Below are 21252 nucleotides of genomic sequence, written 5' to 3'. Positions count from 1 at the left end.
CGGGAACCTGGAGAGCACTATTGAAAAAAAGAGGTCTCAGATATCCAGACTCTACACAGTATAGTTACTGTGTATATGATAAATTTACAGTGTTACATAGTAACTATAGTTACAGTGATACATGATAAATTCTTTTGCTCAAAATCAGGCTGAAAGAATAGTCCAGTTATTCCTGTAGAACAGGAGAGGTTTGAACCCAAGAAGGCCCATTGGCCCATGTCCTCTCTCTTAACCCCTAGAAACTGCTCTGGAGGTAATTACATCCCATCTGTTTTCCTTTCTCCCCTCATTCCACACCCCCTTCTACATCCCTGTGAAGTGTACTTTAATATGACTCCATTCACTCATCTGTTGACATACTAGATTGGTATAGTATGGAGTCAAACTACCACCATATAGGTAAGCACTTGTCTTTGAATTGATTGGACTCCCGAGTGTAAGGTGCCAGGAGCAGGGGATAAGTACTTATTTTCCAACTGGAAAGTAAGTCCTAGCATAATTTTTTTCCAGGATGCTCATAATATAAGACCTACCCCCAAAATAAGCCCCAGTTAAGCTCATCAGCCAGATGGACACATTTAGTACCATATTTCCCTGAAAATAAGGCCTAACTAGAAAATAAGCACTAATGCGTCTTTTGGAACAAAAATTAATAGAAGATCTGGGGAAACACAGTAGTTTATAAAGCGCTATAGATTGCCTGCCATTAGCATGGATTATGAGTTCAATATCAGGAGGTGTAAGGAGTTTTTCATTTATCCCACCACTGGGCCTGTGCCACCAAACTATGGATAGCCTGGATTGAAAGTAGCTAGGGTTGCTTTCACTGGTATTTATTACAGCCCCATTCCCTAGGGAGCCATGAATAAGGCTGAAAGAAAGAATAAAAGAAAAGAAAATGCAAAGGCAGTTTAAAACCAGCAGCTTGCAATTTACAAAGCTGTTAGACTGTCTGAAGGGGGTTATATCACATTATAATTCCCAAGAGACAAATTGGCACACAGTTACTTACAGTATTATTAGAAAACATAATGGTAGCAAAGAGAAGCAGGGTTGAGCATCAAAACAATAGTATGTGTTAACAAAGTAATAGTAAGTTAAGATGATCTGAAATGAAGACTGAGCTTATTGCAATTACAGGTAGTCCTCGACTTACAACCACAACTGAGCCCACAATTTATGTTGCTAAGCGAGACAGTTATTGAGTGAGTTTTGCCCTGTGTTACAACCTTTCTTATTACATTTGCTAAATGAATCACTGCAGTTGTTCAGTTAGTAACATGGTTGTTAAGTTAATCTGGGTTCCTCATTGACTTTGCTCGTCAGAAGGTGGCAAAAGGTGATCATGACATAACCTCAGGACACTGTCATAAATAGAAACCAATTGCCAAGGGATTGGATGTTGATCGTGTGACCATGAAGATGCTGCAATGATTGTAAGTGTGGCAAACAATCATGGGTCACATTTTTCAGTGCCATTCTAACTTTGAATAGTCACTAAACAAACTTTTGTAAGTCGAGGGCTACCTGTATAGTTGTGAAACTAACAAGACTAGGATTCGGGCACACTGAAACTAAAACCAAAACTTGTAACCCAATCCAACTTGTTACTTACAACGGATCCTGGAACTCATCATGCCATTGATTAATTGCTGAGTTCTAGAAGCTTCTTGTTCCATATTACTTGGAGCAGGGCAGTCTTTTCCTTCCCCCAGACAGACCTTGAGATGAAAGCAAAGTTCTTTCTGGCTAGTTAATCTCAGGGCAGGAGGGGTGGTGGTGTAGGACAGCTTCGTTTAACAGCAATTTAGCCAAATTTAGACCTCTCAGATTTTCTTACTAGAGGGAGGTTATACTGCCTGTTTATCAGTTCTTCTCCATTGAAGAATCCTGAAATTTGACTTGGTAGAGGACAAGACCTTTACATCTTTATAGGATAAGATTTTTTTTGTTTGTTTGTTTCAGAACACACCAACACAAAGCATTGTAAAACGTCCAAACCAGCAGGCCCAGTCATCTGCCTCAAGGAATAGTAATTTGCGTGAATTGCCAATAGCACCTTTGCATGCGATTGAGACTGCTAACAACAACCGAAGAACTTCAGCTCCTTCTGTTCAAACGAAGCCGGTTTCTAGCACTACAGTTGCTATGAAACCTGTTGCAGGTGTCAAGAACCAACCGGGAAAGTTGGAGTCCAAGCCTAAAACAGCTACTCCCGCGACTCAGCCTAAGGTGGAGGTCAAATCTGAACCAGAGGTAAGGGTCCCCCCTCTAGCAGAGGCCTAGGTGCATTGGGCACCCATCTTTGTTTCAGTAGCGGTTTTGACCAAAGGTGTTTGCGTTTCAGTACTTTTCTGTACTCATGTTCCCAGTTTTATTACCTGCCAACATGCATTCCTTTTTATGTTCAGACACTTTACATTTTGATTTAACAGACCACTCAGACAGAAGAGGTATTTGTTAAGCCCCAATGTCTGTTAAATCTGGAAGACCACTGCGGTGGCGCAGTGGTTGGAGTGCAGTACTACAGGCTACTTCTGCTGCCTGCCAGCTGCCTGCAATTTGGCAGTTCAAATTTCACCAGGCTCCAGGTTGACTCAGCCTTCCGTCCTTCCGAGGTGGGTAAAATGAGGACCCAGATTGTTGGGGGCAATATGCCGACTCTGTAAACCGCTTAGAGAGGGCTGCAAAACAATGTGAAGCGGTATATAAGTTTAAGTGCTATTGCTAGTGCTATTGCGCCTGCATAAAACGCCTGATTGCCGTTTTGCACATGTCTAAAAATATGCAGCCTGAAGTGCCCTGCTGCATTGCAAATGGAAGCGAAGGAAAACTCCTTCCCGTCAGTTTTTCCGATGGCATACTGCTCCATTCTTTCCATCTTTTACTTGGCAGACAGATAGCAGTGACTCTGGGTGATGTACAGTCCTATCACAGCAGAACAAAGCATTAAAACAATCAAGATGATATAAACCAGGGGTGAAATGCTCCCGGTTCGGACCGGATCGTGCGATCTGGTAGCAATGATGGGTGGTCCGGAGAACCGGTAGCAAAAAATCCCTGCCCCCCCCTCCCCCCCATGCCCAGCTGAGCTTCAGGATCATCAGAGGCTTTTTTTTTTTTTTTTTACTTTTAAAAGCATTTTTTCTTCGGCCAAAAAAAATGCTTTTAAAAGTAAAAAAAAGCCTCTGATGATCGTGCGGCTCAGCTGGGATCGTCAGCCTTTTAAAAGCATTTTTTCTACAACCTCTTCGGCTGAAGAGGTTGTAGAAAAAATGCTGTCAAAAGTTAAAAAAAAAAAAAAGTTGGCCATACCCACCCAGTCACATTACCCCTCCTCCCCAAAGCCACGCCCACAGAACCGGTAGTAACAAATTTTACATTTCACCACTGGTATAAAACCATGCCTCAATTACAAACCTGGAAATCAGAATCGTATCATCAACACCAACCAATCTCATCTGGTCACTTCACCCTTCCCTAAATCCTGGAAGAAAATCCAGGTCTTCAGAATGCTACAAAAGGCTAGCAGGTTTGGGGGCATCGGAATCTGTGGTGGGTACTTTTTCCACAGGGCTTGTGAAGTCACAAAGGAGGCTGACCTAATCTCAATTTTTCCAGTATAAATTTCTGTGGCTAAGCAAGGCAGTTGTTAAGTGAGTTTTGCCCCCATTTTATGACCCTTTGGCCACAATTGTTAAGTGAATCGTGGTTGTTAAGCAAATCTGGCTTCCCCCATTGACTTCGCTCGTCGGAAGCTGGCTGGGAAGATTATGAATGGGGATCACATGACCTCAGGACAATTCAAGCAGCTGTCGTAAATTCATGCCAGTTTGCCAAAATTGTTTGCCAAAATTGCCGAATTTTGATCATATGACGGTGGGGATGCTACAATGGTCGTAAGTGTGAAAACTGGTCATAAGTAACTTTTTTCAGTGCCATTGTAACTTCTAATGGTCCCTAAACAAATGGTTGTAAGACGAAGACTACCTGTATTTCAATTTGATAGATGCAGTAGCGAAACAGTTTCTATGGAACTTTCCATTCCTTGGGGAGTTTTTTGAGTTCCTAAATAAAAACATCATCTGAGTCACATGACAGAGAAAATAAATTCCATTTAGCCTAAAAGCAGACGTTCTCCTTGCTAATACATAAAAGTGAGCAAATATCAGAAAGTAGCAGCTGTATTTCACTATATTGTAGCTGCACTGCAAAATGAAGTGGAACAGAATTCTTTCCCGATTTAATCTTTGCAGCAGGAAAGATGTTCTATTTAGTGGCCTTTCATGTAGGACAGGGATGTCTAACCTTTGCCGCTTTAAGAGCTGTAGACTTCGACTCCAAGAATTCCCTAGGTATTCATACGAGAGAGATGGAAGCCTTCCTATGGAAACGGGGGACACTCATGTTTAAGCAGCTACGTCCTTCCAAATTATTACACTTTCCTTTGAGCAGTAAGCTGGGGAGTGAGGTAAGAAGTCAATCTGCTTTTATTGAACATTTCATTAAAATGATTACAGGTAGTCCTCGAGTCGCAATTACAATCGAGCCCAAAATTCATGTTGCTCACTGAAACATTTGTTAAGTGAGTTTTGCCCCATTTTACGACCTTTCTTGCCACTGTTATTGAATGAATCACTGAAGTGGTTAAGTTAGTAACACAGTTGTTAAGTGAATCTGCTTTCCCCATTGACTTTGCTTGTCAGAAGGTCGTAAAAGGTGATCACATGACCCCGGCATACTGCAACTGTCATAAATATCAGTTGCCAAGCATCTGAATTTCGATCATGGGGATGCTGCAACAGTTGTAAATGTGAGAAATGGTCATAAGTCCCTTTTTTTCAGTGCATTGTAACTTTGAATGGTCACCAAATGAACTGTTGTAAGGCATGTTTTTAATCATTCCCCCTTCTATTTTATTTAATATAACATCTAAGGGCCTCTGAGAGCCATTTTAGCAGTGGTGAAATTCAATTTTTTTTAGTACTGGTTCTGTGGGCATGGCTTGGTGGGCATGGTGTGGCTTGGTGGCGTGGCAGGAGAAGAATACTGCAAAGTCTATTCCCACCCCACTCCAGGAGAAGGATATTGCAAAATCTCCATTCCCACCCTACCCTGGGGCTAGCCAGAGGTGGTATTTGCCGGTTCTCCGAACTACTCAAAATTTCCACTACCAGTTCTCCAGAACCTGTCAGAACCTGCTGATTTCACCCCTGCATTTCAGGGATCCTAAGTGTATAATTTTGCTGTACATGTTAACCACTGAAATCTTTTCTAACTAATAGTTGCTTAGATTTTATATAGGCTATATAATAACAATACCCATTTGGGGAAATTGTCATCTTTGGCAGTAAAGCATTTAAAACCTAGACTTATTTTTTACGCTGATAGGGTTAGGGTTATTTGGATCAGATACTTGGAGGCAATCCGATGCTACAAATCTAAAGATCTAAATTTTAGATTCAGGACCTACTGTGCCAGGGCTCTGAATTTCTGGGAATGATGCTTCTGGGAAAATGTAGTAAAGGGCTAACGGTCATGACCCCACTCAAGGGGACGATACTCACCTCTGATTCTCAGCCAAGGGAGCCCGCATTGTCTGAGAGATGCTTCCATCATTGTGGGGCCAGCATGAAAATACAGAACACAGTAACTTTTCTTGCTGAAGTGGTACCTATTTATCTATTTGCATTTGCACGCTTTCGAACTAAGCATGCAATTACTAAATTGGCAGGATCTGGGGCAAGATGATTGCAGCATGCAGTGCTTGGGTCTTGAACCCAGCCTGTTGGCTTTTCAGCTGACAAGCCCACCATCTTAACAGCTGAGCCACTCCAGAAAAAAGTAGAACCTTTCAAATTTTAATTTCTGCTCAGGGTGTTTACTTATTTAGTGTTTACTAACAATGTTGGAGTTTCCCAAGTAGGCAAGAGAAATGGATGGAATGGTTAAGAATATGCAGGGTGGGAGAATTTGGTACAGGTACCGTGTTCCCCCGAAAATAAGACCCTGTCTTATATTTTTTTGAACCCCGTAATAAGCGCTTAGCCTTGTTTTTGGCGAGGTCTTATTATTTTGGGGTGCGTGGAGCAAGATGGGGCTTCTCTTGCTGTCTTACCTGATTTCCAGCTCTGCATTTAAATATTTTCAGGGAGGGCTTATTTTCGGGAGGAGGCTTATTTTAGCACATGCGCTCAAAAGCCTGATTATCAGGCGATATCTTATATTCGGGGAAACAGGGTAGTCTTCTACTCATGGCCACAGTTGGCACTAGAATTTCTGTTGTTAAGCAAAGCAGTTGTTACGTCAGTTGCACCCAATTTTATGACCCTTTTTTTGCCATGGTTGTTAAGCAAATCACTGTAGTTGGTAAGTGAATCAGATGGTTGTTAAGTGAATCCAGGTTTTCCCCATTGACTTCGATGGTTAGGAAGATTGCAAATGTCAGTCACGTGACTCCAGGATGCTGCAGCCTTCGTAAATACATGCCAGTTGCCAAGTGCCCAAATTTTGATCACGGGGATACTGCGGTGGTTGTAAGCGTTCGGAGGTATTGTAACTTTGAAAGGTAACTACACAAAATAAATGATAATTTCTACTAAGCAGTGAACTTTTAAGATTTTTTACATAAGCTAGAAAAGAATAGTCACAATTTCAGTTAGTGATTATTACATTAATTCTATTAATATTACGGTATAACATTCTTCTCAGTTTTTTTTTTTTTCATTTTCGTGTAACTGCTTTCCGAACGCATAGTTTTCTTAACAGTATTTGTATCCTCAATATTCTTTAATGGAAATGTTATATAGATAATAAATCTAAGCAACTAAATCTATTATCAAAGAATAGTAAATTTATTGTACATTGTAGATGGTTTGTAGCCTTCTGTAGGAGTAAAGACTGCTGTTACGTTTGACAAGCAGCAATTCACATTATTAAAGTATGTTGAAGATGCAAATTAAAAAAAAAAAAAAATTACTGTTTATTTCCCAGCAGCTTTGAATAAGGATATATATCCTGCTGGAGTTTTAAGGCTGCTGGAGAGATTATTAGGCACACAAAGGCCGCAATACTTTCTAAAAAGCTTAAGGCTGGAATATTAAAGCCATTCCTGATATTCCATTAATATTCCAACATTGCGTTTGGCAACATTTTAATTCTGAAGAGAGTGCATGAGTTCAAGGTCAGAGAGATTGACTTGCGCTGTTCATTATAACCAATTATTGTGTGACAAATGAGTTTCAGATCAGGCTGAAAATTCTGTAAGAAAAATCAATAGTTCTAATCAGGGCCTTTCAGGTCATTTACCATCCTACCTTTTGTTAGTTTGTCAGAAAAGAGCAAGATAAAACCTGTGTGACACAGTGGGCTGCCTCTTATTGTTACTGCTCTCATTTGAAACAATATTTGAGTTCTTGAATTATATTAATAGTTTAATTAGTTTCAGCAACTTCTAAATGAGTTCCGATTTAGAAGGCTTCAGTTTCAGCTTTGATTTACTGGATTTAAAAAATCCAAAGTAGAGTTGTGTGTGTGTGTGTGTGTGTGTGTGTGTGTGTGTGTACTGAAGTTTTCACGGGTGTTTATATGTAGGTCTTTGGTTATTCGGGTTTTCTCCCGCGTAAAATTGGAAGTGTCTTGGCGACGTTTCAACGAAGTCTCATTCGTCATCTTCAGGTTGGTGTTTTCGGCTTCGTGCTTCTAGGAAATTGCTCCTAGAAGCACGAAGCCGAAAACACCAGCCTGAAGATGACGAATGAGACTTCGTCAAAACGTCACCAAGACACTTCCAATTTTACGCGGGAGAAAACTCAAATAACCAAAGACCTACATATATATATATATATGTGTATATATATGTGTATATATATGTATATATATATGTATATATATATGTATATATGTATATATGTATATATGTATACATATATCTTGCCTCCTCGATGCTTGTTTGATTAATTGCTCATAAGCCTTTGTTAGCAGCTTTGTCATTAAAGATGGCATTTCAGTTAATTTAAGAATACCACTGGGAAAGCGTGCTATCTTTTTAACAAGTGTCACCTTTGGGAGGGGGGTTAAGGGGGCAAAGTTGGATATATTTTTTTACCGCGCCTAACTTTCTTTTGTGGCTATCCTGCAGTTTCCCGATGAAGATGAAGAAACCAGACAGTACCGTTTGAAGATTGAGGAACAGAAACGCCTCAGAGAAGAGATCTTGAAACAAAAAGAGCTCAGGCGGCAGCTTCAAGCTGGGGCCCGAAAAAGAGAATTGCTGGAAAGGTTGGCACAGCAGCAGCAGCAACCACAAGTCTCTGCAGGCCAACAGGAGGAGGAAGACCTTTCACAGCTGCCTACCAATGGAAACCCATCGCTTTGTCTTCCTGGTGCACAGTCCCGCCAAAATGTGAAATATAGACTAATGGTTAAAAAACAAGAGCCGGTCATTCCAAGTTCCCCGACTGTTCTACCTAAGCCTGCAAATGTTCTCCAGGCTGGAGACGGCGCACAATTTCAAGGACAGCAAATAAAAACCATAAAGCAACTACGGCAGGCTAGGACAGTGCCTGAAAATGAGCTCCAGCCATCCTATAAACCTTTGCAAGTGAAGTCTCCTGCTGCTGCGCAGGTGAACCTGCCCCAGATTAGTCGGGTGGCGTTGGTGCAAAGCCAGCCTCAGGAGGTGAAGCCTGGGATGAAAAGAACTGTCATGCAACGGGCAAACAGTGGGAGTGGCGATGGGCCCCATATCGGCACCAAAGTCAGGGTGATAAAATTATCAGGAGGGGTAAGTTACCAGGCATGTCTCTCTTATTGTTGTGATCTGTCCTGTCGGGGTCCTTCTCAGAAGCTCAGATATAGAATAGTTTAGCCAACACCCATGTGCAGCTTTTCCCTGACTAACTTTGAGGGGAAAGCTAGGCACACAGATATACGTCACTAATGATGTGACTCTCTCCCCTGCACATAATAATATAGGTGGAGATTAACCTTTATTATGATCTTAAATGGCCACATTGAACTGATGGAGCTACAACATGCAGGCTAAATGTTAAGTAGTGTAAAAACACACCCCTTAGGGTGATTATTTAGTAGAAATAGTGAACATTTGATATTTAACTATAATTACAAAAGAAAGCAGCAGTGAATATTAGGTAAGTAATTGCATATGGTTAAAGTCCAGAAGAGCAATACCATTTTTTTTGTTCCTTTAACAGAATAAACATGCTCACCACCTAGAGCTAGAAAAGCTTAGAATTCTAGACTTAAGATATACTGTACTTTCCATTGAATGTATATTGTATTATTTTTACACCAGGAAATAGCAATAGCACCTAGATTTACATACCACTTCACAGTGCTTTCCAGCCCTCTCTAAGTGGTTTACAGTCAGCCTCTTGCCCCCAATAATCTAGGTCCTCATTTTACCGACCTCAGAAGGATGGAAGGCTGAGTCAACATTGAGCCTGGTGCGATTCAATCTGCCAGACTGCTGGCAGCTGGTGATCAGCAGAAGTAGCCTGCAGTACGGCACCCTAACCACTGTGCCACCGCAGCTCATGCGATATAACGGGTCTCCTGGGCTGCAGCCCACTATCAGGCCACAGCCAGTTCAGAACTGGGATGTGGAAGCAGTGGATGAGCGCATATACTTGCATGCATAGCAGAAGAGCTCACCGCTCCATTTGTGCAAGTGGGTGCGCATGCCCACCACTTGTGCAAATGGAACGGTGTGTGCTGGACTGCCGCTTGTGCAGAACCATCCCTTTTCCTGTGCGCTGCTCCCACTATCCATGCATGGGTTAATCCTTCAGCCTTTGGCAAACAACTAAGTGAAACTAAAGATTTCCCTTTCCGGCTCCCTAGCCACGCCCCCAAACCTGTGATACCCCAGTCTTCACTCAGTTGTTGGCAAACGCTGAAGTGTTTTTGGGGAGCTCCTGAATCTTCACATGTATTTCTCTCCCTTGTCTCCCTTGATTCCCTTTCCTAGGGGCGCTTAGGCTTTTAGTTATTTTTGAGTACCTTTTTTGTTTTTTGCCGCGTTCGGCTCTCGCTTAGGCACTAAAAGCGGCGGGAGCGCTCATCAGCTGGGCGGTGGGCTCAGAGCTTTGGGCCGCCCACACTCTAACTATTAGCGCCCGGTGCTTCCTCCAATATTCCACCGGGTGGATTTCTGCTGTCGCTGAGAAAGGGGCGCTAGTTTCGGAAGCCCCCTCCCAGAGCGATCACTGCCGCCACGGCTCGAATCCAGCAGTTGAGACGAAGAACAGCGGCGTGCAGCTGCGGGAGCCTCGGTGAGCCGTGCCGATTCCCCTCTACACTACAGAAACGCCTCGCTAGATCGCAACAGCGCGCGGCATCTGGTAGGACCATTGGCCCACCAGTGCAAGTCCGTGGTGCGAAACGTGCACTTCCAAGCCTCGCGCCACGTGCGCCCGCCATTTTGACAGACCTCCGGGCCGCCATTTTGGCCTGGCACCGTAGACCGGCCCCTCCCTCGACCACCAGGGAGCCACTTGCTAGAGCATACCAGGCGATTGGGCAACCAGCAGGACCCTGCCTACAGGGAGCCCTTGCAACAGGGGCCAGCTTGGGGGACCCTCGGGCCCTCAGCAGATTATTGGTCTACAATCGGCTGCGTGTCCACGCTCCAAGGCGGTCAGCTACACATGACGCCCTAGCTGGCAGCAAGTCATGTCTGACTCTTCCCTTTCTTCCGACCTGGAGCTGGAATTAAGCCCACCACGCAAGGGGCCAAATCATCCAAAAAGAGTGCGAGGAAGCGGTCTGAGAGCTCCAGACGCAAAACTGGACTGGACAAGGCGCTCTCTGCCCAGGATAAGGATGCCTTAAGACGCCACAAAGCGCTGGAGCGCCAGTGCACAAAGGCACAGAAGGCGGCGGCTACCTCTCAGGCCATGGAGCCTGGACCCGCAAAGGATGCACCCACAACAGCTAGGGAGACAGAATCAGGCATCTCAAGCCTGGCTGAATTGGCCCTGACCCCAGCGACCCCTGTCCTCGTCAGATCGGGCCATTCCTTTCTGCACCAGGAGGAAGCCCCCCCTCTGCCCCAGACGTGTCAGCGGCCTGCTCACCAGGCCAACACCAGCCGGAGGCGATCTTCAGCCCGACAGCAGCAGGCCTATGATCACAGGGGGGGCCCGCGCCAGCAACTCAACTGGACTTTCAAGCTATGTTTTTGTCAGCCTTTTCTTCCTTCCTAGCGGCAAGTCTGCAGCAAGCATCACAGCTGCCTTTACATCCAGCTCCGGCCCAAGGGGCGCACCAACAGCTTCAGTCCCATCATCATCCCCCTCAAGCCCAAGCATCTTCGTCTGATGAGTCGGACCAAGCAGAGGAGGGGCCAGAGGATATCGAATTCTCAGAGGATGAAGGGTTGATGCCCGACACCCCGGCCTTCACCAGACTGTGCAGGCCGGCTTTATTCAAGTCGCTTCTCCATAAAGCGCGTCTCACGACTAATCTGGGAGTGCCGGGGGAAGTCAGGATATCCCTGCCTACCATGGTGGGGCCACACTATGCCCTCTTCAAGTCCTCTAAACCGGAAAAGGACTGTATACACTGCCCACAATTGTTTGCAGATTTAATCCAGAACCCCTGGGGGCAACCGGCCTCCCTAACAACACCTAGCAGTCTGGACAAGAAACTGTATTGCTCGGCTCCGGAACTGGGGGACCTGCTGGTCCTCCCATCAGTAGACCAGCCGGTTGCAACCCTATCCTCAGCCTCCATGATCTCCACGGATGCATTGGATGGATTCAAGGTGGAGGACAAAAGGACAGAGTGGGCCTTCCGCAAGGCACACCAGGCGGTGGCTTGGGCAATCAGATCAGCAACAGCCACATCCTTTTTTAACAGAGTGGCCCTCATCTGGCTCCGTCAAATGCAGGAAAGACTACCTCCCAAGGACACCAGGCTACATCAAGACATAAATAAAATAGTAGCTGCCACCGAGTATGCCGCGGACGCATCTCTAAATTCGGCAAAATTCACATCGAGGGCCCTAGCCTCCACTGTTACGGCGAGACTTTTCTGGCTACGCCCCTGGAAGGCTGACCTCAAGGCTAAGTGGAAGCTGGCGGCAGCGCCGTACAAAGCACCTGACTTGTTCGGGGCAGCCCTAGAACCCATCCTAGTAAAGGACAAGGACAAAAGGAAAGTGCTCCCGTCGTCTTTTCATCGCCAGGAACGGAGATACTCACCCTACCCCCACCAGCAGCCCTTTTGTCCCAGCTCAGGGCCCAGGGGGTCCTCCTCACACAGCTCCCAATATCAAGGAGCCGATAAGCTTCCACGACAGACAGCAGTTCCGAGACCGAGGCCAGAACCAAGAATCCAAACGTCCATTCCGCGGGTCCGTATTCAAACCCGCCAGAAGAGGGAAGTGACTCCAACTCCACAGGGCCCATAGGGGGAAGACTTCTCTTTCACCAGCAATGGGCCCGGTCAACATCGGACTCGTGGGTAAGGCGCACAACCTCATCAGGACTATCCATCGAATTTTCAGGGCCGCTGCCCCATCGTTTTGTGCGCTGCCCGATCCCACAGTCCAAGGAACTCCAATGTCTAATGTCCCAGGAGTTGGCCCATCTCTTAGAAGTCAGAGCCATAGAACCAGTGCCACCGAACCAATACGGCTCGGGGTTCTATTTGAGCCTGTTCCTCGTTCCCAAGAGTTCCGGAGGCTGGAGGGGCATCCTAAACTTAAAACATCTCAACCTGTCAGTTCAGTACCGAAGGTTCAAAATGCATTCCCTCTGATCAATCCTAGTGGGGGTGAGGCAAGGAGACCTGCTTCAGTCAGTAGACCTGTGAGAAGCCTATCTACATGTGTCCATCCGCCCAGATCACCGTCAGTTTCTGAGGTTCGAGTACCCGGGCTGGCACTTTCAGTACCGCGCAATGCCCTTCGGACTATCGTCAGCACCCCGCACCTTTACCAAGTTGGTAGCGGTAGTGGCAGCCAGACTCTGAGCCATTCCGGTTCGAGTCCTCTGTTACCTGGACAACATTCTGATCCTCTCGTCGTCACACGACCAGGCGGTCAGGGACATGGAACTGGTCCTAAAAGCGTTCCAGGATCACGGCTTCACGATCAACTTTGAGAAACGTCACCTCCAGCCCTCCACCTGGATCCTCCATCTGGGGGCAGTGATAGACTCAGTCAAGGGTCAGGTCCTCCTGTCACCGGACAGGGTCCAGAGCATTCGAAACCTAGCTCAACAGATCCTGACAAGGAGAAAGGTACCCTTCAACTATCATGCCTTCTCGGGAAAATGGACTCTTGCTTCGGCATCGTACCGTGGGCACGCAGACACTCGAGGGCGCTCCAATGGTTTCTCCTTCCCTTTCAGCGGTCGGGAAAAGCCAACTCGAAGCACAAAGTCCTTCTCACCTCCCACGTTCGCCTCTCCCTCAAGTGGTGGACATCTCCCTCGCTCCTCAAGGGCTCAGAATTTTTAGACCCAGACAGACTGATCCTCACCACAGACACAAGTCTTCGAGGGTGGGGAGCGCACCTTCACAACCTAGCAGTACAAGGCCAGTGGTCTCGTCGCGAGCAGCGCAACAGCATCAACCTCCTGGAACTCCAGGCGATCAGGCTGGCTCTACACCACTTTAAAGCCACAGTTCAAGATCAACACATTTCGATCCTAACGGACAACATCTCAGCCAAGGTGCATGTGAACAGAGAAGGGGGCACAAGGTCCCATCTCCTCATGTTAGAGTCTGAAGCCCTGTTCGGTTGGGTGGAGAGGCATCGTCTCTCGATCAAGGCAGACCACATCTTGGGATTGACCAATGTCAGAGCGGACTGGCTCAGTTGAAAAACGATAGACCAGGCGGAATGGCAACTCCACCCCTGCCTTTTTCGGGAACTCGCCCATTGTTTCGGGAACCTGGAAGTGGATCTGTTTGCAACATCGGACAACGCCCAGCTGCCTCGCTTCGTGTCCCGTTACCCAACATCTCAGGTGGAGGACCACGACGCTCTGCGTTGCAAGTGGCCCGACGGTCTTCTATATGCGTTCCCTCCAATTCCTCTAATACCGCGCCTCATCCGGAAGTTACTGACAGAGAGGGCCAACCTGCTCCTGGTGGCCCCAAATTGGCCCCGAAGACCGTGGTACGCCGATCTCTTGGGCCTATCGGTAGATCAACTGTGGGTGATTCCCCCACACCAGGTCGTTCTGAGCCAGGGGGCAGTTACTCACTCAGAGCCTCAGTGGCTCCAATTAGCCGTCTGTCATTTGAGCAGGTCATCCTAAAGAAGGACAACTTACTAGATAGGGTCGTCAGTACCATCCAGGCGGCTAGATGGCCCTTGACGGCTCGCATTTACGAGGCATCCTGGCGAGCGTTCTGCCGCTGAGGTTCTCGCCACCATGTGGACCCCACTATGGCAGCAGTTCAAGACATCCTGGAGTTTTTACAGTCGGGGCTAGACGGGCTGGCCCCCGCTACCCCAGACGTCGGACAGCAGCGTTAGCAATGGTCATCACCTGCGCACCATACCAGTCACTATCACACCACCCGCTTATCAAGGGGTTTCTACATGGTGCTATGAATTTGTGCCCCCCCCCCCACGGTGCACCGCTATCCATCATGGGACTTGCCGCTCGTATTGCGGGCCTTAACGGGGCCGCCATTCGAACCATTGGGGACAATCGCGCTCAAATATTTTTCCTTCAAGGTGACCTTCCATTTAGCTATCACCTCGGCCAGGAGGGTCTCGGAACTAGCAGTGCTCTCAGTCCGGAAGGATCTTTGTATCTTCCGAGACTCCACGGTGATACTGCGCCTGGACCCTTCCTTCATATCAAAAGTGAATTCCTGGTTCCACCGGGCCCAGGAACTCATCCTGCCGGACTTTTGCCCGTCACCTCGAGATCACAGGGAGAAGCAATGGCATACCCTCGATGTACGCATCTATATGCGCTGGACCGCCTCATTTCGCCGCATGGAAGCACTCCTGATATCATTCAATCCGGCTTCCATGGGCCAGAAGATCTCGGCCTCCACAGTAAGCAGGTGGATTAAAGCATGCATCACCATGGCGTACGAACTGACCTCCAGACCGCTGCCTGGCAGGATTCTATCCCACTCTACCCGCAGTGCGGCCACTATGGCAGCCTGGGCTACACAGGCGTCAGTAGCAGACATTTGCAGAACGGCGACTTGGTTGTCGTTGTCACAGTTTATTCGCCACTACAAGATCGACGCCTATAATTCAGCAGAGGCGTCCTTTGGCCGCAGGGTACTCCAAAGAGTTCTGGCAGACGACACTGGAGGCAGTCAGCTTTCCGCCCGTGGAGTTTGAGCTTGGGTATATCCCATGCATGGATAGTGGGAGCAGCGCACAGGAAAATGGACGTTGACTTACCTGAACGTCCCTTTTCTGGGCGCTGCATACACTATCCATACCCTCCCATATATAGCTTCCTGCCTGATTATTTTTCTTGTTGATACGTTCTGTCTGAAGTTGGTTGTTAATAAAGTTGGATGTTGTTACTACACAACCTGGTTATCGTTTGCTGCGCCTTCGTTCAGACTGGGGTATCATGGGATTGGGGGCGTGGCTAGGGAGCCGGAAAGGGAAATCTTTAGTTTCACTCAGTTGTTTGCCAAAGGCTGAAGGATTAACCCATGCACGGATAGTATACACAGCGCCCAGAAAAGGGACATTCAGGTAAGTCAACGTCCATTCTTCCCCCACCCCAACTGGTCCTCGAAGCCTGAATGGTTGGAGACTGCTGTGACATAAATCAAAAGAGCGAGAGAGAATAGTAAGCAAAAATAGTTCAGTTTATACGGATGTTGCATGGAGACACTTTGGAGCTGGAAAAAAATGGGGGGTTGTGTTTCTATTAAAAAGTACAATTGGTCTTCTGGAATGTATACATATAAAAGTGTGCAAGACCAAACTGAAAAGAGGGTGAGGTTTCCTAAATGCATCCAGTGACATAGATCCTATAAATAGAAGCTTTTTTCCTTGGGTCATAATATTAGAATTCAAAGTTATTCATTGAAATTAAATGTAGAAGATTCAAGACCTATGGAAAGAAATATTTTTTTTTTCATTCTGAAATTGGAGAATTTGCTGCCAGTAATTATAGTAATAGCAGCCCATTTAAAAATGAACTCCAGAGATTCATCTGAGATTAGATTATCAGTGAGTGCTGATATTGATGGTTGTTTAAAAGCTGGGAAATAGTGATGGGAAGGGACATCATTATCATTATTATATACACAACAATGTGAAATCACAGTTGCCATTTTTAGCTGGTATTATGCTTTGTGCACATTAAGTACTTCTCAAGAACCTAGGATATCATAATATAGCTGCAAGTCCAAGCAATGCGGCGTTTGGTAACTGGCAGATGGAAATTTTGTTAATGTGCATATTTTCTAAGTGCCATCCAGGATTTTTGATATAGCAGCCAAGGTACCGATAACCATTGGTTATCTGTACCCATCTTTCAATTTCCATTTTCATATTTAATACGTTGTATTTATTATTATTATTATTTACATGTATATGCCATCCGACTTCCAGCCAATGCTGGGTAGTTTACCAATGATTTAAACATAAAAAAACCCAATAAAGATAAGGCAGGGGGGAAAAAAAGATAGAGATGACAGAATAACAAACAGGGAAGAAATGAAAGAGAATGGCCTAAATTAAGAGATGCCAGCCATCCCCACCAGGATAAAGAGCTGGGTCTTTAGGTCCCTTCGAAACATCAGGATGGTAGGGAGAGGTCATTCAGATCTCCAAGGAACCTTATTCCATAAGAAAGGTGCTGCAATGGAAAAATGAACTCTTGGGTCCCTGCAGGTGGCATTCCTTAAATGAAGGAACCAGGAGCATGCCAACCTTGCCAGATCATATTGACTGGGCAGATGCTATGAGAGATAGGTAGCTCTTCAAGTAACTGAGCCCTATGCCTATCTACATAGTCCAGGTATATGAACTTGCCAAATGCATCCATTTGGCCACTGGATAGTTGGGTTATTTTTACATTCTAATCTCTATTCTAGTTTAACCATTTTATATTCAGGTTATATCAATCATTAGAAAACTTTCAAATTACTTTAAACTTAATTATACACTTGAAAATACTGTTATGTCATTTGTTATCCCCCCCCCCATTAAGTACACATTTAAACATGCATTAATTACACATATTCTACTTCAATTGGAAGGGAAACCAATTGACTGGTTTCCCTTCCAATCTTTTTCAAAGACCATTATTAATTTTTAAAACTACACAATAGTCTTGCTTACTGTTATTCACCACAATATTCAGAAATCTCCCCCTTTTTAGTGCTGTCACAAACCTGTGTCTTGATATTTTGGGGGTTGGGGGGTTGGGAATGGCTTTTTCCCTCTGAAGTACAGTGTGTCTTTATACTTTGGTCTCTCTTGCAGAAAACAGGAAGAAGCTTTGGATAGTTCCACCACTGACTGCAATTCGGAAATTAGAAAATGGGAAGAAGTGGTTGATTGTACTTCTTCCTCCTAAAATTAAAATGTAGTATAATTGCAAATCTCTTATCTACATAAGAGTATTGGTGCCACCAGGTAAAATGGTAACCTGTTGCCACTTAAATATGGCAGCAGGCTCTCCATATATATACCCCCAACATCCCTGTATCTTTGGGTTTGGGTTCTGCAAGCCACACATATCTGGTCATTTTCTATCTCTGCTTTAAAAAAATAAACAGCTATTACATTAAAAATGTGATAGATTTTAAGATGAAGGGAGAATTGCTCCCTTCCTCTTATTTTCCAGGTATAAGAATAGCAAGACTTTTTTTAAAAGGGAAATTTTGTTGTACATAGGTACTAATGTGTAATACATGTATACAAATACATACATTTTCATATTCTGCCTCTAGATTTTTCAAGTACTCCAAAAAGAGGTCTCCTTCATGAAAGTATATAACTAGAGATTCTCTGTGCAATGTATTTTTCTCTTATGCCGTTACAACTATATATTATTCTGTCAAAAAACTTCAGCCTGAAGTGCATATAAACAGTATCAGAGAGTGTCCCAAAGAGGCTATTTTTCCAAAAGGTAATTGAACTTTCTTATGTTTTTTTTCTTTTGAAAACATTTAACTTCTCATCCAAAAAGCTTCTTCAGTTCTAACTAACTGGTAGGAAATGGAAGAATTTATATTCTTTGCAGTAATCCAGTCATTACCATTCTGAGGGTTGGTCATTAGCTCTCTGAGAGTTGTGGCCACTTGGGGTTTATCTGTATCCTCAGAGTCACCTAAACGAGAGAGTAAACGGATGTGGAACCTTCTTGGAACTGCTGAAAGAACTGCATTGTAAACAGGAGATAGATAGTGTCACATCTCTCCCCCTCTGTTGAGGGAGGGCTGTTCAATTTTGACATAGATGGTCTCTTTTGACTCCTGTTTCAAACCAGTGATCCTCTTTGTCCAAAATGTGAACTTTGCTGCCTTCAAAAGAGTGACCCTTGTCTTTCAGATGCAGAAGGACTCCTGAATCCTGTCATGAGTTTGTTCTCCTATGTTATGCCATGGGTTTGTGAAGTGGTTGTTTTGTTTCCCCAGTGCACAGGTCTGCGCATAAGTCACTGCATTGCACTGCATATAGCACGCTACTCTGTTTGTGTTAGGGTGTTTTGCCCTTTGGGTAGACAAGCTTCTGTCTTAATGTATTCCTGGGTTTAAAGTGTGCATGTATGTTGTGTTGGTTGAAAATCACCAGCAAAATGGGGAAAGAGAAAGAACAGAAACACATCAAGGAAGCCTTCAGAACTTATGACTACCCTTATTGGGCCTTCACCAAGTCCACAAAAAGATCCAGCAGGACCTCCTCCATAACAGACAAAGAAGAGAACAACAAACGGAGCAACATCATTCCATAAGTTGCAGGAATATTGGAAAAGCTTGGGAGGATTTTCAGCCAGTGCAACATACATGTACATTACTAAGCCCAAGAATACATTAAGACAGTAACTTGTTCACCCCAAGGACAAAACATCTAGACACAAACAGAGCAATGTGATATATGTGGTTCAATGCAATGAGATGTGTAACCTATACATTGGGGAAACAAAACAACCACTTCACAAACCCATGGCACAACATAGGAGAACAAACTCATCAGGACAGGATTCAGCAGTCCATCTGCATCTGAAAGGGAAAGGTCACTCTTTTGAAGACAGGCCAGTTCACATTCTGGACAGAGAAGAGCACTGCTTTGAAAGAGGAGTCAATGTTGCCATCTATATTACTATTTATGGTGGACGTATTTTATGATTATGATCATAATTTATCACTTGTTCCTTGTATGTATACTGAGAGCTTATGTGTTGCAGGCCAATTCCTTGTATGTCCAATCAGACTTTGCCACTAAAGAATTCTATTCTATATCAAAATTGAACAGCCCTCCCCCAGCAGAGAGAGAGAGAGAGAGAGGGATACGACATCACGTATCTCCTGTTTACAACACCATTCTTTCAGCATTCCTAAGAAGTTCCACATCCATTTGCACTCTGATTCAGGTGACTCTGAGCATACAGATCTGGTCTCAACGACCAACCCTCAAGAGTGCTAACGACCAGAAGACTGCAAAGAATATAAACCCTTCCGTTTCCCACCAATCTGCTTGAACTGAAGAAATCTCATGAATGAGAAGCGAAGCATTTTCAAAGGAGAAAAAGAAAACCAATAAAGCTCAGTTGCTTTTTAGGAAAAGCACCTTTGGGATAACTGTGACTTGGATGATGGAGAATCTCCATGACGGTACCAGAGGGTGAAGCAAAGGTTATAGATGATTTGATAAAGGTGAAATGCAGTGCAGCTATGGATCTTGTAAATCACATAAAGATTTCTACTATGCAGTTCTCTTCCAGTTCTCTTCTCTTCTGCTTCCAGGTATTTTTGGCAAGGTATGCCAAAGTAAGTTCCTGTGGAAGAGATTACAGGTAGTCCCAATGTTCACAATGGAGACAAGAATTTCCATTAACTAAGTGAGGTGGTTGTTAAATGAGTCACACCCAATTTTATGACCTTTTTTGGCATGTTTGTTAAATGAATCAATGAGGTTGTTAAGTGAATCACATATTTGTTAAGTGAATCAGCTTCCCCATTGACTGCTTGACAGAAGCCAGCTGGGAAGATCATAAATGGCAATCAGGTAACCCTGGGACATTGCAACTGTAGTAAGTGAATTTTGGTTGCCAAGTGCCTAAATTTTGATCATGTGAATAAAGGATATGCAACAGTTGTAAGTATGAGGACTGGCCACAAGCCACTTCCTTCAGTGCCACTGTAAGTTTGAACAGTTGCTAAACCAATTGTTGTAAGTTGAGGACTTCCTATATTCAAAAGCTTTCTGGGGAAGGTGACATAACCATAATATTCTTCTTTTAACGACAAGCAGCTAGTTCTATGCTTTGAAATTCTTTCTAACTGTCAGATATTCTGGGTTTACTTGTAAACATGAGCAGCCTTGCAAATAACTCAAGTAAGTAATTAACTCATTTATTTTAGGAGTCATATTTTCTTCGAAAAAGAATTTCCATAATGCTTTGCAATTTTGTAATTAATACCTGCAATGAGATTGATAGGATTTTGGTTATAAAAATTACTCAAAATGAATCAAATCCCGACTAAGTTCACCTTAATATAGGAGATGTTCTGCAGGTAAGTAAGAAGACACTGAGGTCATGGAATCTCTCTTTTTTGTATTTTGTCGCCAAAAGATCAGAGTGGCATTTAATGAACGATAGATAAAATAGATGAAAATTGTTCCAGCAGAATTTCTCACTACTAAAGAAACCAACCGACTTTAAGTTGCTGATTGATAGGTCTTATTCCCAATAGGACCTACAATATTTTGTCAAGAACATCATCTTTCCAGCAAATCCTCTGGTTTTAATCTTTATACTTGTAGAACTGTTCTGTTCTGAGAGTAGGATATTCTCCTTTCAATATGGAGCAGGAATATTTTGCAGCTCAGAAGGCTATTATAGTCATTCTGAAATTCTGTTCCTGATTTTGACAGACCTATTTTCTTCAGAGCCTTTTGGATTGTGTCCCGAACGTGTGGGTTTTTTCCCCCCTTCTCTGAAAGGCAACTGGACTTTATTAGTGTTTTCTTTGAAAATGTTTCGCTTCTCATCCAAGAAGCATCTTCTGTTTGTAACTTCAGAAACGTTTTCAAAGAAAATGCCAAGAAAG

The 21252-nt window shown here is 44.4% G+C and overlaps 1 protein-coding gene across 14 annotated transcripts in view; it reads left to right on the top strand.

Moving 5' to 3' along the window:
• The window catches only part of RBM33 (RNA binding motif protein 33), a 124316-nt gene that overhangs the window by 62892 nt on the left and 40172 nt on the right, over positions 1-21252 (top strand). For all 14 annotated transcript variants that reach the window (XM_087893070.1, XM_034401650.2, XM_034401648.2 and 11 more), the window contains 2 exons: positions 1966-2256; positions 8141-8785. In XM_087893070.1, coding sequence (XP_087749196.1) covers positions 1966-2256; positions 8141-8785 — 936 coding nt within the window. The remainder of the gene's footprint in view (positions 1-1965; positions 2257-8140; positions 8786-21252) is intronic.

The sequence above is a fragment of the Pantherophis guttatus genome, chromosome 4, assembly GCF_059756535.1.
Source record: "Pantherophis guttatus breed Tessera chromosome 4, ASM5975653v1, whole genome shotgun sequence".
Taxonomy (NCBI): domain Eukaryota; kingdom Metazoa; phylum Chordata; class Lepidosauria; order Squamata; family Colubridae; genus Pantherophis; species Pantherophis guttatus.
Note: the sequence above shows the minus strand (reverse complement) of the source record. Positions and strands in the feature narration are given on the sequence as shown.